Source organism: Periplaneta americana, chromosome 5, assembly GCF_040183065.1.
Source record: "Periplaneta americana isolate PAMFEO1 chromosome 5, P.americana_PAMFEO1_priV1, whole genome shotgun sequence".
Taxonomy (NCBI): Eukaryota; Metazoa; Arthropoda; class Insecta; order Blattodea; family Blattidae; genus Periplaneta; species Periplaneta americana.
Window position 1 is genome coordinate 41,508,467 of NC_091121.1, and position 16,652 is coordinate 41,525,118.

Genomic DNA, 16,652 nt, shown 5'->3' on the forward strand with positions numbered 1-16,652 from the left:
CTCGCCATTACTACCTCTTTAACTCTCAATGTCAATCCATTTATAATGTAAAAGGACCAAAAAAAAAGTACTGTCATAATTCTATATGTTATGGCATGAATTTAGCAATCATTATGTAAGAACAGAGGACCTATTGCACATGTCCAAGTATGAAATCGTCTATTGTTATTCAAAAGAATAACACCACAACATGTATGGATAATTCCATTTTTTTTAATTTGTAAACATTCATGCAAGAACTCAGTCGCTAATGCAGCTCTATGATTAGTAGATTAAATGAGATATTATGTAAAAGAGAAAACAAAGGTACCATAGTCTGAGACTTACATAATCCCTGGCATCAATTTAGCACTAAATATTCAACTGTAGACTACCTGTAGCTATTGCAGCTGTCCAAATGTCAGTACGAAATCGTCAAACAATATACAACACCTGAACAAGCATAAGAATGTAACAAATATTGCTATGGATAATATGTAACCTACACATCAATCCATATAACTGCTCTGTAACTATCAATGTAAAGTCATTTATTATGTAAACCGCTATACAAAAGTACTGTGGAGATGTATAAGTCCAGGTATCAATTTACCAATGATTATTGCACATGTTCAAGTATCAGTATGAAGTCGTCAATTACTATTCAAAACAACACCACCACAATGACCATTGGAGTTCTAATTATTTTAATTTGTACATATTCATGCAACAACTCAGTCGGTAATGCAGCTCTATAATTAGTAGATTGAGCCAATTATTATGTAAAGCAACAAAACAAAGTTATGGCATGAATCTAACAATCATTATGCAAGACCATAGTCCCTATTGCACTTCTCCAAGTGTCAGAAACAAGTCCTCAGTAATATTCAAAACGACAACACTACAAGCAGCATCCAATGTAATAAACCTTACTATGAATTTGGAAAATAATGAACCTACACTTCAGTCCCTATAAATGCTCTAAAACCATTAGTGTAAAGTCTGTTATTCTACACAATCACTAAACAAAAGTTGTATAAGTCCTGGAAAGTATTTAGCAATCATTATGCACTAAGCCACTACTGTACCTGTCCACATATCACAATGAAGTCGCCAACTAATATTCAGAACGACAAGACCACAAAAAGCATGAGAATGTAATAAATGTTGCTATCAACTTGAAAAAAAAAAAAAAATCTAACGGTAAAGCTTGTTTCACAGTTGTTCCTTCATAGTACAAAGCACATAGAAAGTTAACAAGAGGTAGAAAATATTAAAGTAGTAAAAACTAGTTACAGTGTATCTGGGCCTGGGTTGTAGGCAGGTCCTCGAAAACGAAACAGATGATCAAACATTAAAAAGTGAACAGTTCACACTTACCTTGGGCAGGAGACGAAATCTTGGCAAAGCAGAATCTGTTAACTTTGGGTGTCTCTGACCTTCTTGTGAGCTGTGTGTTCGAATGAACAATTTCTTGTCTCCACTTTGCCAACTCCACTTCTCCTTCTGGAGTCAGTGAGCCACCTGCAACAAGATTACCAAATCAAGACGTACCACTTGTTAAAACAACAGTTGCAAATCAAGTACCAGTCCTGGAAATATACTTCTACAAATCATTGCTCAATGGCATCTTGGTTTACCACAACTCAATTCCATAATTTTCTCTCTCCCCTTCTGCACAGTCCCAGTTTATTAACTTCATCTACCCTCTGTATTACATTATAGCCAATACTTTACTTTTATATTACAGGTATATAGAAAAGGAAAATAACTTCTAGTAACTGATAACTACCCTCCATTTCCAAAGATTGTTATTTGCTAATTTGTATGCTACTAATGAAAATCTATCGTGCAAATAATAGAGAGGAAATTGTACTTATTCTTTTATAAGCATTCTTCCGAAACTATTGCCAGTCTCCAAACTCAGTACAGCAAGATTTTCTTACTTAACACATTGAATTGTTACCACTTACTACCCATAGAAAGCATATTTTTCACATATAAGATGTTTGAATCCATAAATAAGATGTCACACAGTCTGAAATGAATAGATAATGCGTCACTTTCTGTAGTGTAGATAACAAGTTAATAATTCTAAACTATACAATCATTAAGGTAATACCGTTGCTTCAAAGTGAAACACTGACTTATATTGTACAAGTTAAAAATTTATTTTGAAGCTAATGCTTTAGTTTTAAATGAAATGAAAACAGAATCATTAACATTTACGCTAATTAAAAATCTTGCTCAACAAATTGTTCATATAACATGCTTGGAATTGTGGTTGACACAAAGCTAACTTCGGACAACGTATTGAGCTTTGAAGTATTAAACTATCCAGGATTTATTTTTTTTTTTAAGTTTAAAAATATTTTACCATTAACATATATTAAGACTGCCGATTACGCATATTTTAACAGTACATTAAAATATGGCATCTTATTATGGGGCAACAGTGCTCACATCATCAAGATTTTTAAATTATAGAAAAAAGGCATCAGGATTAGTCTATCACCAATTTTCATTATCATGAACATTGTCGTCCTTTATTTATTAACGAGAAGATCTTAGTTGTCACAAGTTTATATATTTTTCAATTATTAATGTATATGAAGCAAAATTTTAATAATTGGACCTACACTTTTAGGAAAGATTGTCATGATCATAACACTATGTAATTAAGTATGTTTCATCGACCAAAACGTCGACTAACAAAAACCAGCAATAACTTTGAGATAATGGCAATGTAAGTGCCTAATAAAGTACGTACATAGGCTATTTATTTACTTTAAGCAGTGGTGAATTTATAAATGTTATCTGTAAATTAATTGGCTCATTAACAAGCCTTTTTATAATAAAAAAAATTTGTTAACTCTAAGCCAAGGCTCTAAGGTCTATTACACAATTTCAGTGGCTAAAGACTGTTATGTAAAATAATAATGACGCGCTTCCGTATAGGGGCAGTGGCAAATTGGGATTTTGGTATTTTGTACTGATTTAATAGTTACATAATATTGATAAGTGTATTTTGTTTGCGAGAATGAAGTGATTTTCACACGCTATATTGTAATATTGGACTTGGTTATGTTATTACACAGAGGTTACATGAGGAAGTAGGATAATACTAAGTTTCATTTTAAAATAAAAACATTTTTTTAAAATTATGGAATAAAATTAATATATATTTTTTTAACAAACGTTACATAACCTAATATTTCCTTTAACAGTGGATGACTACTTTAATAGACTATATTTCCACTCAATGTTACTACATACAGGCATTGAAACAATTACTTTCATAGGTAATATAGCACTAACTTCATGGAATTTAATATTCTGATAGCTATTTCCTAAAATTAAAGGACGTAATCTTTCCTAAATCCCTTTGTAGCAGCTATGTTGGAATTCGGCAGTGTTGCCAACCAACCGGAATATCTGTCAGTTTTGACCTGGATCATATATGTAACAGATATGTCGGGCTTATAGGCTTTAAGGTTAACAACTGTTGTCAGGTTTATTACGCTGCCATCTAGTTGTTACATAAGGAGTCACGTCATCATTCCCATTTGAATAGCATTAGCGACTGCGCTGCCATCTCGTGTTCGTTTACGGCGGACGGGTGGCGATCCTGGCGGTTGTTCTCGTCAAAGTGCTGCCGATTTTAACGTAGCGAGGAGTTATCTGTTACATATATGATCTAGGGTTTTGATCAACGTAGCAGACGGGAAAAAAAAAATGGCTTTAACGGGTGACGGATTTTCTGGCGGAAATTACGATTTACATCGTCTTTTGATATTTTTAGCTGTTGTCATTTTTAATTGTTTCATTTCAACAGCCCTGCCTATTGTTTTGTACACTGTGTATTATCCATAAGGTTTACCACCCTGCTTTTACTGAGTACAGACGGAACCAGCGACTAAAAGAGTTGGGCAAAACTAATATGCATATAAAAGTTAGTCAAATTCTAATATTCCTTCATATTGAAGCATTTAAACTATTGCATATTAGAAATTATATAGCAATAGATCATGAAACAAAGCTGACCAAAGACGGCACAACTGCGACATTCATTTCTACTTTCGTGGTTTCCGTTTATTTTCACTCACGGCTACCAACCATCATTGAAATGTCCTCGCCATTGGTGGTCAATTCAAAATGATTTATGTACACTACACGTACGAATTAAATAAACTTTATTGCCAGTTTTATTTGAAATGGCCAATGAAACAAATGTTTGAAGATATAATTACACAAAATTTATTGTAAACTGTATTTCTAGTTATTTTGCTTTATTAGGTGGTAATTTAAAGTTTAAAAAAAAAATTTTGACAGAAACCTGAGAGGATAAAAAAAGAGACATAGATTTTTAGATTTTTTTTTTTTTCAGTAGTTCCTGAATCCAACTTCTGAAATACTATTATTCTGTATGTGATATGGTCTAAAATTAAGTATGTTCCATCATTATGGCAAATATTATGCCGTTATCTGCAAATAAGTCATAAAATCTAAACCATGCAGTAGATATGACATCGGTAGGCGAATATTTCTCTTATCTATATTAATAATAAATCTGTAGCCGAAATTTTTCTGGTAATTTTCGATTTTCCAAAAATTAACCACCCTGAAACCGAAAGTCGCTTTTTTGAAATTTTTTGTTTGTTTGTCTGTATGTGTGTTACCTTTTCACGCGATAATGGATGAACGGATTTCGATGAAAATTGGAACATAAATTATGTTCGTTGTAACTTAGATTTTAGGCTATATGGCATTCAAAATACATTATTTAAAAAGGGGGGGGTTATAAGGGAGCCTGAATTAAATAAATCGAAATATCTCGCTTATTATTGATTTTTGTGAAAAATGTTACATAACAAAAGTTTCTTTAAAAATAATTTGCGATAAGTTTTATTCCTTGAAAAATTTGATAGGACTGATATTTAATGAGATAAATGAGTTTTAAAATTAAAATAACTGCCATCTAAGGCCGTATAATGAAATAAAAAACAAATGACTTCGTCTATAAGGGGCCTTGGACAGCAACAATCGAAAGCTATGAAAGATAGCCTACAGAGAATGTTTCTGTGTTTGTATGAAGTAATATCGAAAGCTACATTAACCGATCTGTATAATTAATTATTATTTCATCATTGGAAAGTGTAGTTTCTCTGGATGGACATAATGCTATAATGTTATTACAGTAACTTCTGATGTAATATAATATAATATAACATAATATAAGTTATTTGAAGGGTTCAGAACCATAGTGGGCCAAACGCCATTTACTGAATACGTAGAAAACAAGGGTTAAAATTAAGTCATTACCATAATTCAATGGAAACCTATAACAAGTAACATAAGATATATACATTAAATCTAAATGATGTCAATCTTCATTAAACTATGGCTGCATGTAATAAAAATTAGAAACATATTAAAGGAATTGTCATTGCACCAATGAGTGGTCTCTGGACCAAATTGATCGCATTTTAATTATTTGGATGCAATTTAAATTAAGTAAAATATTAAACGAGTTATCCTTCTATCAAACACGAATGTTCCCTGGATCAAATGTCCTATTTTAATTATGTAATTACTTTATATTTATTTCTAACGGGTGCAGCAGAGCACACGGATACAGCTAGTTGTTAATAAGAAGGAAAGTGAACATATAAATTGTGCAACAAATAATATTCTTATACCCTTTACTGCTTCAAAGAAGATACAAAAGAAAATTTCATTAACAAACACCCAAATTACACAATACTCGGAAAACATACATGTTAAATATTAATGCTTAATTTAATCTACTGTATACGTGGCAAGAAAAACTGTTAAAAATTGAAGACAAAAAAAAAATGAAATTATACCGAAACTAGCTTCGAAAATTAAGGGAATTAAAAATGATAATGCTCTTTTCTTTCTCCTGAAAATTACAAAACACCTCTACGCATCACAAATGCTAACCACACCCACAGAGACATCAACACAGAATGGAAAGACTACACATCCAACCAAAAAGCCAGAAACTAAACACACTAGAACAATATGAAATATACAGACACACAAAAAGACACCCCAACGGAATTCTCAACACACACACACACTCTTTGATTCTACACTTTACCACAAGGACCCCACCCTCACAGGAAACAGAACAAGTGGTGCCAAGACCAACAACGACCAGTTCTGAAGATGGCCCATAAATAGGTCGAAAATGTAAACGAGGTACGTTGAAATTTAACACAGGAAAGTCTTACCATAGATATTCTGAAGTGATAGTGTTAAAAGTTGTGTAATCAAGATGCATAACTAATTTTATGTGCGGTATTCTTTACCTACGATTCTATTCTCCCCCCCCCCCCCCATCAGAAATCTTAGTTCGCACCCTGACTATAAATCATAAAAACAACTAAACCTGACCTAAAAGATTAACAAGGCTAAAAACAATTAGTAAAAAGTAATCACCTACACTCTTGTCTTATTCCTCCCTTTGAAACCATTAAATTCACGATAGTTTTATAACTTACTAGTATTTTCTTGGATCTTAGTAAAGCATTTGATATGGTTAATCATAAAATACTAATTAGAAACTACAGAATTTTGGTTTAAGGGGATTGGCAGGGGAATGGTTTACATCATACCTAAGTAACAGGAAGCAAATTGTAGAAATCGAATCAGTCAAATCAGGCATTACTTCAATAGAACATGGTGTACCTGAAGGATCTATTCTTGGTCCAGTATTATTTCTTCTGTACATAAACGACCTTTCATTAACCACATGCCCAGCCGAAACAGTATTATTTGCAGATGACACAAACATTGTACATGACTACAGGAATAGAGACTTGCAACAAAAAATTAACGAAACTTCCAAAACCCTTGAGCAATGGTTAACAGATAAGCAGCTCAAATTAAATGCAAATAAAACAGTATTTATGAATTTCAATCAACAAAGGTTGCAAGACCTTGTACAGATTACACTTAGTGGCACCATAATTAAAGAAGTTAAAAACACGAAATTTCTAGGTACCTGGGTTGATAGACCTGACATGGGAAAGCCACATTCAGTTCTTAACTGAAAAAATATCTCGACTATGCTACTGTATGTATTCTGAGTCCTTTCAAAAATATCACCGATTGAGCTACTATTGTCACTTTATTTTGGCTATGTACATTCAGTCATATCATATGGTATCATATTCTGGGGATCATCATCAAAATCTTCTCTTATACTTAGTTCTCTCGTTTCATGTGCCTGAAGACCCTACTGGAAGAGGCGCAGCAAGACTCAGAAGAAAGAAAATCAATTGCCTGCTAGTGTGTGATTACAAAGTAATTGTGTATCTCTTAAAATAAAGTCAACATCTTATTTACAAGTAACTATTCTAGTGTGTTATGCATTACTGACTGAATTAGCAGAACGTTATTTGCTTAGTGATTAAATACATTATATTCAAAGTAACTAGTATTCTATTAAATAAGCATGACATGTTACCACAGATTAAGATGACTGTAATATTATTGTATCATTGTTAGATTAATGTACACTGACGACGCCATGAATAATTGTACTCCAACGATCAATAAAATATCTATCTATCCATCTATTTATTCTATAAAAATTATAAGGTAGTAATTTGAAGAAATTCACTTTGTCTCCTGCATGCATTTTTGCTGTATCACCTTTGGTTATCCACTCCTGTGGACGTCTGTGAAACAAGTGGACTAGAGTTCGAATCCTGGTTGGTGTTTTCCCTCAACCACTTGAAGCAAAGTTGCTGGGTAACTTTCGGCGTTGGACCTCGGACTCATTTTGTCATCATTCATTCACATTTTATCATCCATACCATAGCCCGGGTTCAGTTCACATTGCAGTGTGCTGTACTTGCACAAGTGTGGCCATTCAGCTACTCAATCATTCAATAATAGGAATGGTAAGCACAATAAGCCTCAGGCTGCAGTGCAAGCCGTCAGGTCCCTCCTCCGTACAAGACAAAAAAAGCCAGTTCAGTAATTTAACATGTTTATCTGAATTCCAAAATAGACAAATATTGTAGATTTAGCACCTGTTGACTTTCAGCCTCCCTTGTCCGTAATTATCATGGAAAACCTTTGACATGAACACTATTGGGAGAGGGACTTCATGCGCATTTTGTGGTTAGGGGCCTTATTTTTAACAAATGATAAACTCGGAAATATTTCAGGTGTCATATACTTAAATGTACCATAATTAAACAAAATAAAGCTGCAAAAATAAGTTCCATCTATCACGAGAATTATGAAATGTACCCCAAGAATGCAATTTAGTGCAGTTCTAGTCTTTTTTGCTCCCTTTCATAAATGTGTTGCGAACTCTCAGTCGTACTGTTTTACGAAACAAAGTAAAAGAATATTCAGATCTAGTAGAGAATGAGGATGTGTGGAGAGACACTGGTTTCCAACATCAAATGTGGACAGAGGAAAGCATTTTCTGCATAAGAATCCATTGAAATGCTGGTAGGAGGAAACGAAAATATCCATCAATTAGTCTTTTCATGCATCAGTTCGCCAGTTGAGGAAAACCTTACAAAAAATAAAATTAGACCATAATCAACTGCATAGATTAGGCTAATCAGCCTGTGTCTAAGGCAGGAGTCCATCTTTTCCAAGGTCTTCCCGTAGTTCTTCCTCCAAGACAATTCTGAAGCTCTTTCACTTTTCGCTAGCATGACAATGCCACCTACCAAAAATAGTCTAATTTCAAATCTGTATTCACTGAAATTCCTTCCTTCTGTATACGATTTTTCCAATCCATTAAAACTGAGTCGGTATACAAATAAAACTGAATCACTGCAAATAATTTCATATAAGAATGAACTTTGTTCAACACAGATATACGAGGGTCACTCCAAAAGTAATGCACATTTCTTTTTATTATACAACTTCGCCATTTATGGAGGTCACGATACAGCCTTCCCGCATGTATTAAAATTTAATTTAAGACGTTCTTGTGAGTGGCGCCATATAGCATCTCTTCAAGATGGCTGCTGTACTCGACATTTATCAAAAGCAATGTGCTATCATCACGTTCCTGTGCTGTGAGAAAAAGACACTGGGAAACATTCACGAGAGGTTGAAAAGTGTGTATGGAGATGCAGCTGTCGATCGCAGTAGTTAGTTGGTGGGCAAGCAGATTATCTGATGAAGGCACTCCAATATTCAGCATACTTCTCGAAGCAGCAGATCCTGCACTACACGAAGTCCTGACAATGTGCAGCATGTTAACATGGTTGTGACTGATAAACGCGTAAGTGAAAAAATTGTCACTCGAAGTTGAAGCAAGAGAAGCGTGTGCAGAATATATAAACAGTTGGGATTAAAGAAAGGTTTGTACTAGGTGGGTTTCGAGGATGTTTACAGAAGCCCACAAAGAACCCCCCCCCCCCCAAAAGTGTGCAACAAACTTTTTGACCAGTATGAGAATTGTGACAGAGATGAAACATGGCTCCACCATTTTGAACCAGAGACAAAGAGGGAGACAATGGAGTAGCATCATGCAAATTCACCAAAGAAAAAGAAATTCAAAAATTGCACCTTTGGCAAGAAAAGTTACGGCTACTGTGTTTGTGGAAATCATGCCACTCAGAACCACCATTAATTCCGACACGTGTGTGGCAACTCTCAAGAAACTTCAAGCTCAATTGAGTTGTGTTCGACATTAGGGGAAGCAGGTTGTTCTGATATTGCACAATGCACAGCCACATGTCAGTCACAAGACAACAGACCAGATCAGAAAACTTAGATGAACACTGAAACACTGACCTTACAGTCCTGACTTGAAACCATATAAGAACGAATCTCCTTGCAGAACGAGGTTTGAAGATAACTCCCTCGTGCACTCTCCTAGAGTAGCTCAGGCGTGTTGGTCCAGACTTTTACTGTGCAGGTATACAGGCCCTCGTTCCAAGGTGACATAAGGCAGTTGAAAGAGATGAGGATTGTGTGGAAAAGTGACATTTTGTTCCTAAAGGATGAAACTAATAAAGCTGTAGGAAAAAAATGTAATTTTTAAATAAATGATGTCTATTACTTTTGGAGTGACCCTCGTATCTTTGTTTCCTAATGCAAGCACAATGTGTAGAATTAGCAATGTTCGGATTTATAACAGCAATATTGTTAAGAATCATTAATTTAAGGCAGGAATAGGAATTACTGGGAAATAAAAAAAAAACAACCACTGTTATTATATTGTGTTTATTTCTTCACTCCAATCCTAAAAAAGAAAAAGTTTACAATTAGAATACAAAATTATCAAATTGCAGATTTATTGATTTGTTGTTGAGGTTTTCTCCCCAGTGGCCAAAAGTTGCCCACTTCACAAAGCCTCTTAAAAAAAAAAAAAAAAAAAAAAAAAAAAAAAAAAAAAAAAAAAAAAAAAACTTATATGAAATAGAAGAGGCCAGAGTGGGTGGATGGGATGCCAACCCCTACCAAATTGCTGTCGAGCACCAAGGTCTGGAAACACTCATGTGAAAAAAACATGCAGCTGTACACTGCACTGCATTCAACTTGCAGAAGTCTTTCTACTGGGTGGCTCAGAAAGGAATGCATTTTTGTTTTTCAAATTACGCGGAAAATATAAGAGAGGGCGTTGCAACACTGTTTCCTGGCAGGAGAAGTGAACTTGGAAATTTAGTAGAGATGGTTCGCTTCAACGGTGCAGAGCGTGCTTTCTGTGTGCAGTTGTATTACCAAAACAACAATTCCTACAAAACTCTCAACGTTTATTTCGTGCACATTTTCGCCTGCACGACATTAGACAATGTCCAAGTGCAAATGTGATTAAACAATGGGTAAGGAAATTCGAGACAACTGGTAACACAACAGATGACCTGTAGGTTGCCGCAGGAGCGAAGATAACATTGAGCGTGTTCGGCAATCTGTGGCAGTGGATCCACACTGATCAGTACGCAAACGGGCTGCAAAACTAAATTTGCACCGATCCAGTATGCGGCGCATATTGAAAATTGACCTGGGTTTACATCCATACAAAATCCAGTTAGTGCAGACGCTGAAGATAACTGATTACGCTGATCGACTTGCTTTTGCAGATGAAATGTTAACTCGTTTCAATGATTTTAACAACATTATCTTCAGTGATGAAGCCCATTTTCATCTGGATGGATATGTCAATAAGCATAATTGTCGCCAATATAACTGCATTTTTAAATTTACTGATGTGGCATGGAAGATTCCCGAGACTTTCATTTATTGCAATGATTTCTCCATCAAAACTTATTGTTCCTTACCCAAGAGATCTATAAAGTGAGAAGAGACAGCACGTAACACCTGCACCGGCACCTTGTTCTCTGTAGATCAAGGATCCGTCAGTGTATAAATAAAGCCAGTTTTGTGGAGGGTATCTAATATTAATTGTCTCTAAAGACAATTGTTTTAGTATTTCAGTGTTTACTTCTGATTTCAGTATTTCTTCTGTTAAATTTAGATTATATTCCATATTTAATAGAGTTAAAGGGTTTGGGTTAATTTGTAGGTTTTCTTTTAAATTCGGGATATTGATTTTCTGTTGTAATTCTTGAACAATGGATATGAAACTTTTTTGAGTTTTCAATCTACAGAGAGGACTGTATGAATGCCAATTGTTTCCTGGTAATCTAATAAGTTTTTCATATTGAATCAGTGCTTTTTCTTCTATTGTCATTTTGATGCTGTTAATATTAGTGAGGAATCTTATAGAATCTATTGGAGTTGTTTTGATTCCACCAGTAATGAGTCTGATTCTTCCTCCATGAATATACAGTACATAAACATTGTTTCCCTTGGCTCCACAACTTTAAAGACTACAAACAGAAATCTTTCTGTATAATCTCTTTACAGTATAGAAGAAGCATTGGTCCATTAGTTATGTTAAACAAGGACACATTTGATTTTACACAACGTACTGTAACAGTGCAGACCTACGTGATATGTCTCACTTCAAAAGGAAAAACTGGGAAGAAAATATTGTTACATCAAATTTTAAGAAAACTAGCGTTACTATTCAAAATTTCGACATAATGGGCTGAGTAAAGTGGAGTTTTTCAATGATATGATTAAATAAAATTATAGTTTATTTAACAATGCTCGCAACTGCAGAGGTTATATCAGCATCGCCGGTGTGCCGGAATTTTGTCCCGTAGGAGTTCTTTTACATGCCAGTAAATCTACTGACATGAGCCTGTCGCATTTAAGCATACTCAAATGCCATTGACCTGCGCTGGGATCTAACCCGCAACCTCGGGCACAGAAGGCCAGCGCTATACCGACTGTGCTACTGAGGCTGGCTTCCAGTGATGTGAAATATTGGTAATTTCCCAGAATGTGTCGCTGATTATCGCGATTCCATTTTAAAGTAAAAAAAAAATAATAGGTTTATATTACTTTATCAGATGTCCAGTAGGTAGTTCTATCATACACAACAACGAAACTAGTAATGTGAAGTACAGTTCTAAGTGTTTCAACATCAACCCATTTTAACACTCGCAAATTATGCAAAGTAACAAAAGATGCATACATTAAGTGGTTTATCAGCAAAGGTTTATTACCTAATAAAGAAACAAAAGATAGTGTATATAGTGGAAATTTAAAAAAAGTTCAATGGCAAGTACATTCAAGAAGTAAATATTTTCTGTATTGCTTAAAATGTAACAACTGCAAAAAAGAATGCAGCATACAAAATTAAAGTGTATAAATAAATAAATAAATATATATATACTAATAAATAATTATTAATACTTTCAAGTTCAAAGTGTATTAGTAACTAAATACGTTTTTTTAAACAGGGATATACTATATTTAATTAAGAAACTTAGAAATTGCAATCAAATATGGCGGAACGTAACTTTATGACATCATAAATTCGTACATCACTTATCAACATGCAAATTCCTCTAGAAATAAGCGACACATTCTGGAAAATAACTGAAATATGTATAAGCTGAATAAAGAGAACAACTATCAAAATCATTCCAACAGTCAATAAGAGACTACACAGAGAAATACACATGACACGCCAAATGCCACAATTTGTTCATACATGTACAGAAAAGTCACCTTTGCATGACAAGTTTAAATGAGAAAGCAATGGGGAAGAGAATGCTAAACAGACGAACTGAACGAGTTGTAATAAAAAAATGGTCTGAATACTGCAAAAAGATTTCTATTCTTCATTCCATCCAAAACTCCACATGTAAACAAATGCTTCCTATTGGCTGCAGAACAAAGAACCTCTCTATGTCGCCTACAAGATGTTAATTACTTCAATGTATGAAAGCAAATCTGTTATATATTTTCAAAGTCTTAATAGAAAATTGTCATTTTCCTAACACAAGAAGCAAATATATTTGTAGCAGTTGGAAAACTAATAAAGGCTGTCATTTGTAGGCCGGGTCCATAGCAGACCATTTACAATAGGGCGTCATAATAATATAACAAGGCGGTTGTGTAATCTATCTATGGATGCGTCACCGATCAATTTCTGTCACTGTTTACGGGTACACTTCCGAACAGGGGCAGCGGCATTTCCTCTAAAGTTAGAGCCCAGTTTAGGTGTGTGTGTATTAATCGAAAATTAGGAGCTACAAAATATTGAGAATAGGACGCATGTTTATATGACTTTTTTCCGATTAATATAAACACACCTAAACTGGGCTCTAACCTTAGGGAAAATGCCACTGCCCCTGTTCGAAAGTGCTCCCGAATCTTGCATTGTTTGTTGATATATGGAGTGTTCTTGTATGCAATGAGAATTAATGTTATAATTGTGACATGTTAATATGGAGATGCAATCACAGTGTTCACAGACAGTCATTTTCGTAAGAATGTATGATCAGTTCTATCCAAGATGGTAGTGGAAAAATTATAAAAGTGAACAAGATTTTCGTATGCATATTAAGTTGTTTCCAGAAACTTAGCAGCTCCACAGCATACTTACGTTAAAAATTAATCTTCTGGAACTTCCAGCTCGCCGTTGTTGATCTGATCAATTACATCATGTGGGTGCTTTCCCTCTACTGTACATCCAACAGACTAGAATGGAACAATAAGATTAAAAATTGTATATACATAAGTACAATGCAAGTTCAGTAAACATATACAAAACTATGAATATACTTATTCATAGAGCATTAAATTAAATGAATACCTGACATGTTCCTAGAATTTCCTTCACAGTACCCTCCATTTTTCTCGACATAGACCTGTCTCTCATTGTTTTGGCGATGTTCAAGATATCATCAAAGGAAAGATTTCCACTGTGTTTGACTGTAAACATAAACAACAAATTGCTTAGTCAAATTACAAAATAAAGTGAGCAGCCCTGATAAGAGAAGTTCAAGTTTAAAATCTTGCATGTAACTTGGTCTGTTTATGATACAAGTTGAAACTGCCTTCAACAATAGTTTGAAACTGGTTATAGCCTATATTTGAACAAATTTATGTAAAGAGTAAACTTATTTGTTGAAAAAAATCACATATATACATATAATAATAATAATAATAATAATAACGTCCGCCGAGTTAGTGTGTCTGCCTCCAGACTAGCCGGCCCGGGTTCGATCCCTGGCTGGGTCAGAAATTTTCTTGTAAAATTTCTACTTCGGGACTAGGAGAGATGGCAGTGCACAACTTTTAATCACTAGATTGTGCATTAATATGTCTGGGTTAAATCCCAAATCTCTCAGCAGTGCATATGAAGAGAAGGCGTATGTCACTGTTGATAGTGATTCGTCCATCAAACGGGCACGTCAAGCCTAGCGGCCCCCTTGGTGCTATCTGTGCGTTTTTTAAAGCACTTCAGTAAAGCGCTTCATGCCTTTGCTGCAGCAAAATGAGGGTCGAAAAAAAAAAAAAAACGTAAGTAGGTGAACTGACTGCAAAATGGTGGACAATTAATATTGGCTTCTATTTCTTCTGTAATAAATTTAACCCTAAAAGAACTGAACATGTTAAATAGTTTCGACTTCCATGATAATGACATGGAATTATTATTACTAGACGATTTTGACAATAATAAACGCTCCAAAACACACATTCCACCATGATGGATCGTGCAGGAAACTCGTAAAGCGAAGTTTTAATTTGTTGCATGCTTGCTACAGGGCTGCTGCTGCAGCGACGGTGAATGTAATAAAAGAACGGTCTTGCTGCAGCGCTTTACGTCTTGCTTTAAAAAAAAAAACGCACGGTATTCGACAAGAGTAGGCTATGTGCCGGCACTGGATTCCCCCTTCTCCCTTCATCACCAATCATTCCATACCATACACTACACTTACACTCACCCTAGAACAAGACATAACACTCCACATATACACATCATGTACAGCGTGACTCGCCGAAGTGATGTGCAAATAGAAAAATAGGTCACGGTAATTTCAGTATACGGATTCCTCACTGACAATTATATCTTAAAATACTAAAAAATAGCAGATTTGTCTGCGTTTGTTAAATCCGCATCACCATGCTTACGGAAAGGCACTTTTCATGCCAATAATGTATTTTTTGTGCACACGGTTGGAATTTTGAAGTAAGAGGGAACGGAAGGAATCCGTGTTCTGAAATTTTATCTCTAAATGTAAGGAATGTTACTACAGATGTGTAGTATTGACAGATTAGGTTATGTTTGGTTAGGTGTGTAATATTATTACTATGTTGGCGACACAAACCCAGTTACATTAACGAAATATGACTGTATTCTTCGTTCATGCACAATTTTCATATATAAATAAGGTACGTATTTAGGGCGTGTTGGATGGGCTTACAGCTTTATCAATGATCACATAAATTTCTACTAATCAACACTATAAATTAAAGGCATTTTCAAGGTATTTTATCAAGTTCTTATAGTGACGGGCATATTCTTCATCCAATAACCTTACATATTGTGAGCTTACAAATGTTTCACAATTTTTAAAACTGCATGTATTTAGATTCAGCAAATACTATGGAAATTATCCAAAGCTTATAATTAAGTAAAATACTCACTGTTCTTCTGCTTCTTTCTATCTCGAGGAGGTTCCTTGAGAGCTTTAATGATAAGGGATGCTGCCGATGGGCAAACTGATATCGCTGCTTGCCTATTCTGAATAGTCAGCTTAACAGTAATTTTCAAGCCCTTCCAGTCCGATGTCGCCTTTGCAATATCATCACCTACTTTCTTGGGAGACTGAAGACAAACAAAATTAATCAACAAGATGAATTCAAGAGGCACACTTTTAAATACCGAAAAACGATAACAATGTTTCTACTTACAAGACCCAAGGGTCCAATTTTTGGAGCCAACGACGACGTCGCTCCCACTTCACCACCAACACACCTCAGAAACACTGAAAACAAGGGATGTTACATATTGTCATAACTTTAACAACTCTCGCATACAGCAACACTAAAATAGTAATAGGAAAGCGCACGAACATATACATGTCCAATACTAAAATGACATTTAATTGGAAGTAATTTCTTACCAACTTTCACTTCGCTTGGATCAAATTTGGGAGGCATATTATATTATTATTTTACAATATCTTAAGATATAACACAAATCAAAATTAATGATGGATATTGATAGCTTTCTAAGATCTAACCAACAGCACTTCCACGTGTAATCACTCACGCTATAAAAAGACGGAAATCGATAT

At 34.7% G+C, this 16,652-nt stretch overlaps 1 protein-coding gene across 1 annotated transcript; it reads right to left on the reverse strand.

Annotated features, from left to right (window-relative positions):
- Positions 1 to 10,196: 10,196 nt before the first annotated feature.
- On the reverse strand, positions 10,197 to 16,646 carry RpL12 (ribosomal protein L12). Its single transcript, XM_069825520.1, has 6 exons — positions 16,479 to 16,646; positions 16,267 to 16,340; positions 16,000 to 16,180; positions 14,162 to 14,280; positions 13,952 to 14,046; positions 10,197 to 10,231 (listed from the first exon to the last, which is right to left on the reverse strand). Exons 1-5 carry the CDS (start codon positions 16,513 to 16,515, stop codon positions 13,960 to 13,962), a joined length of 498 nt encoding a protein of 165 aa, XP_069681621.1. The 5' UTR covers positions 16,516 to 16,646; the 3' UTR covers positions 10,197 to 10,231; positions 13,952 to 13,959.
- Positions 16,647 to 16,652: the final 6 nt, after the last annotated feature.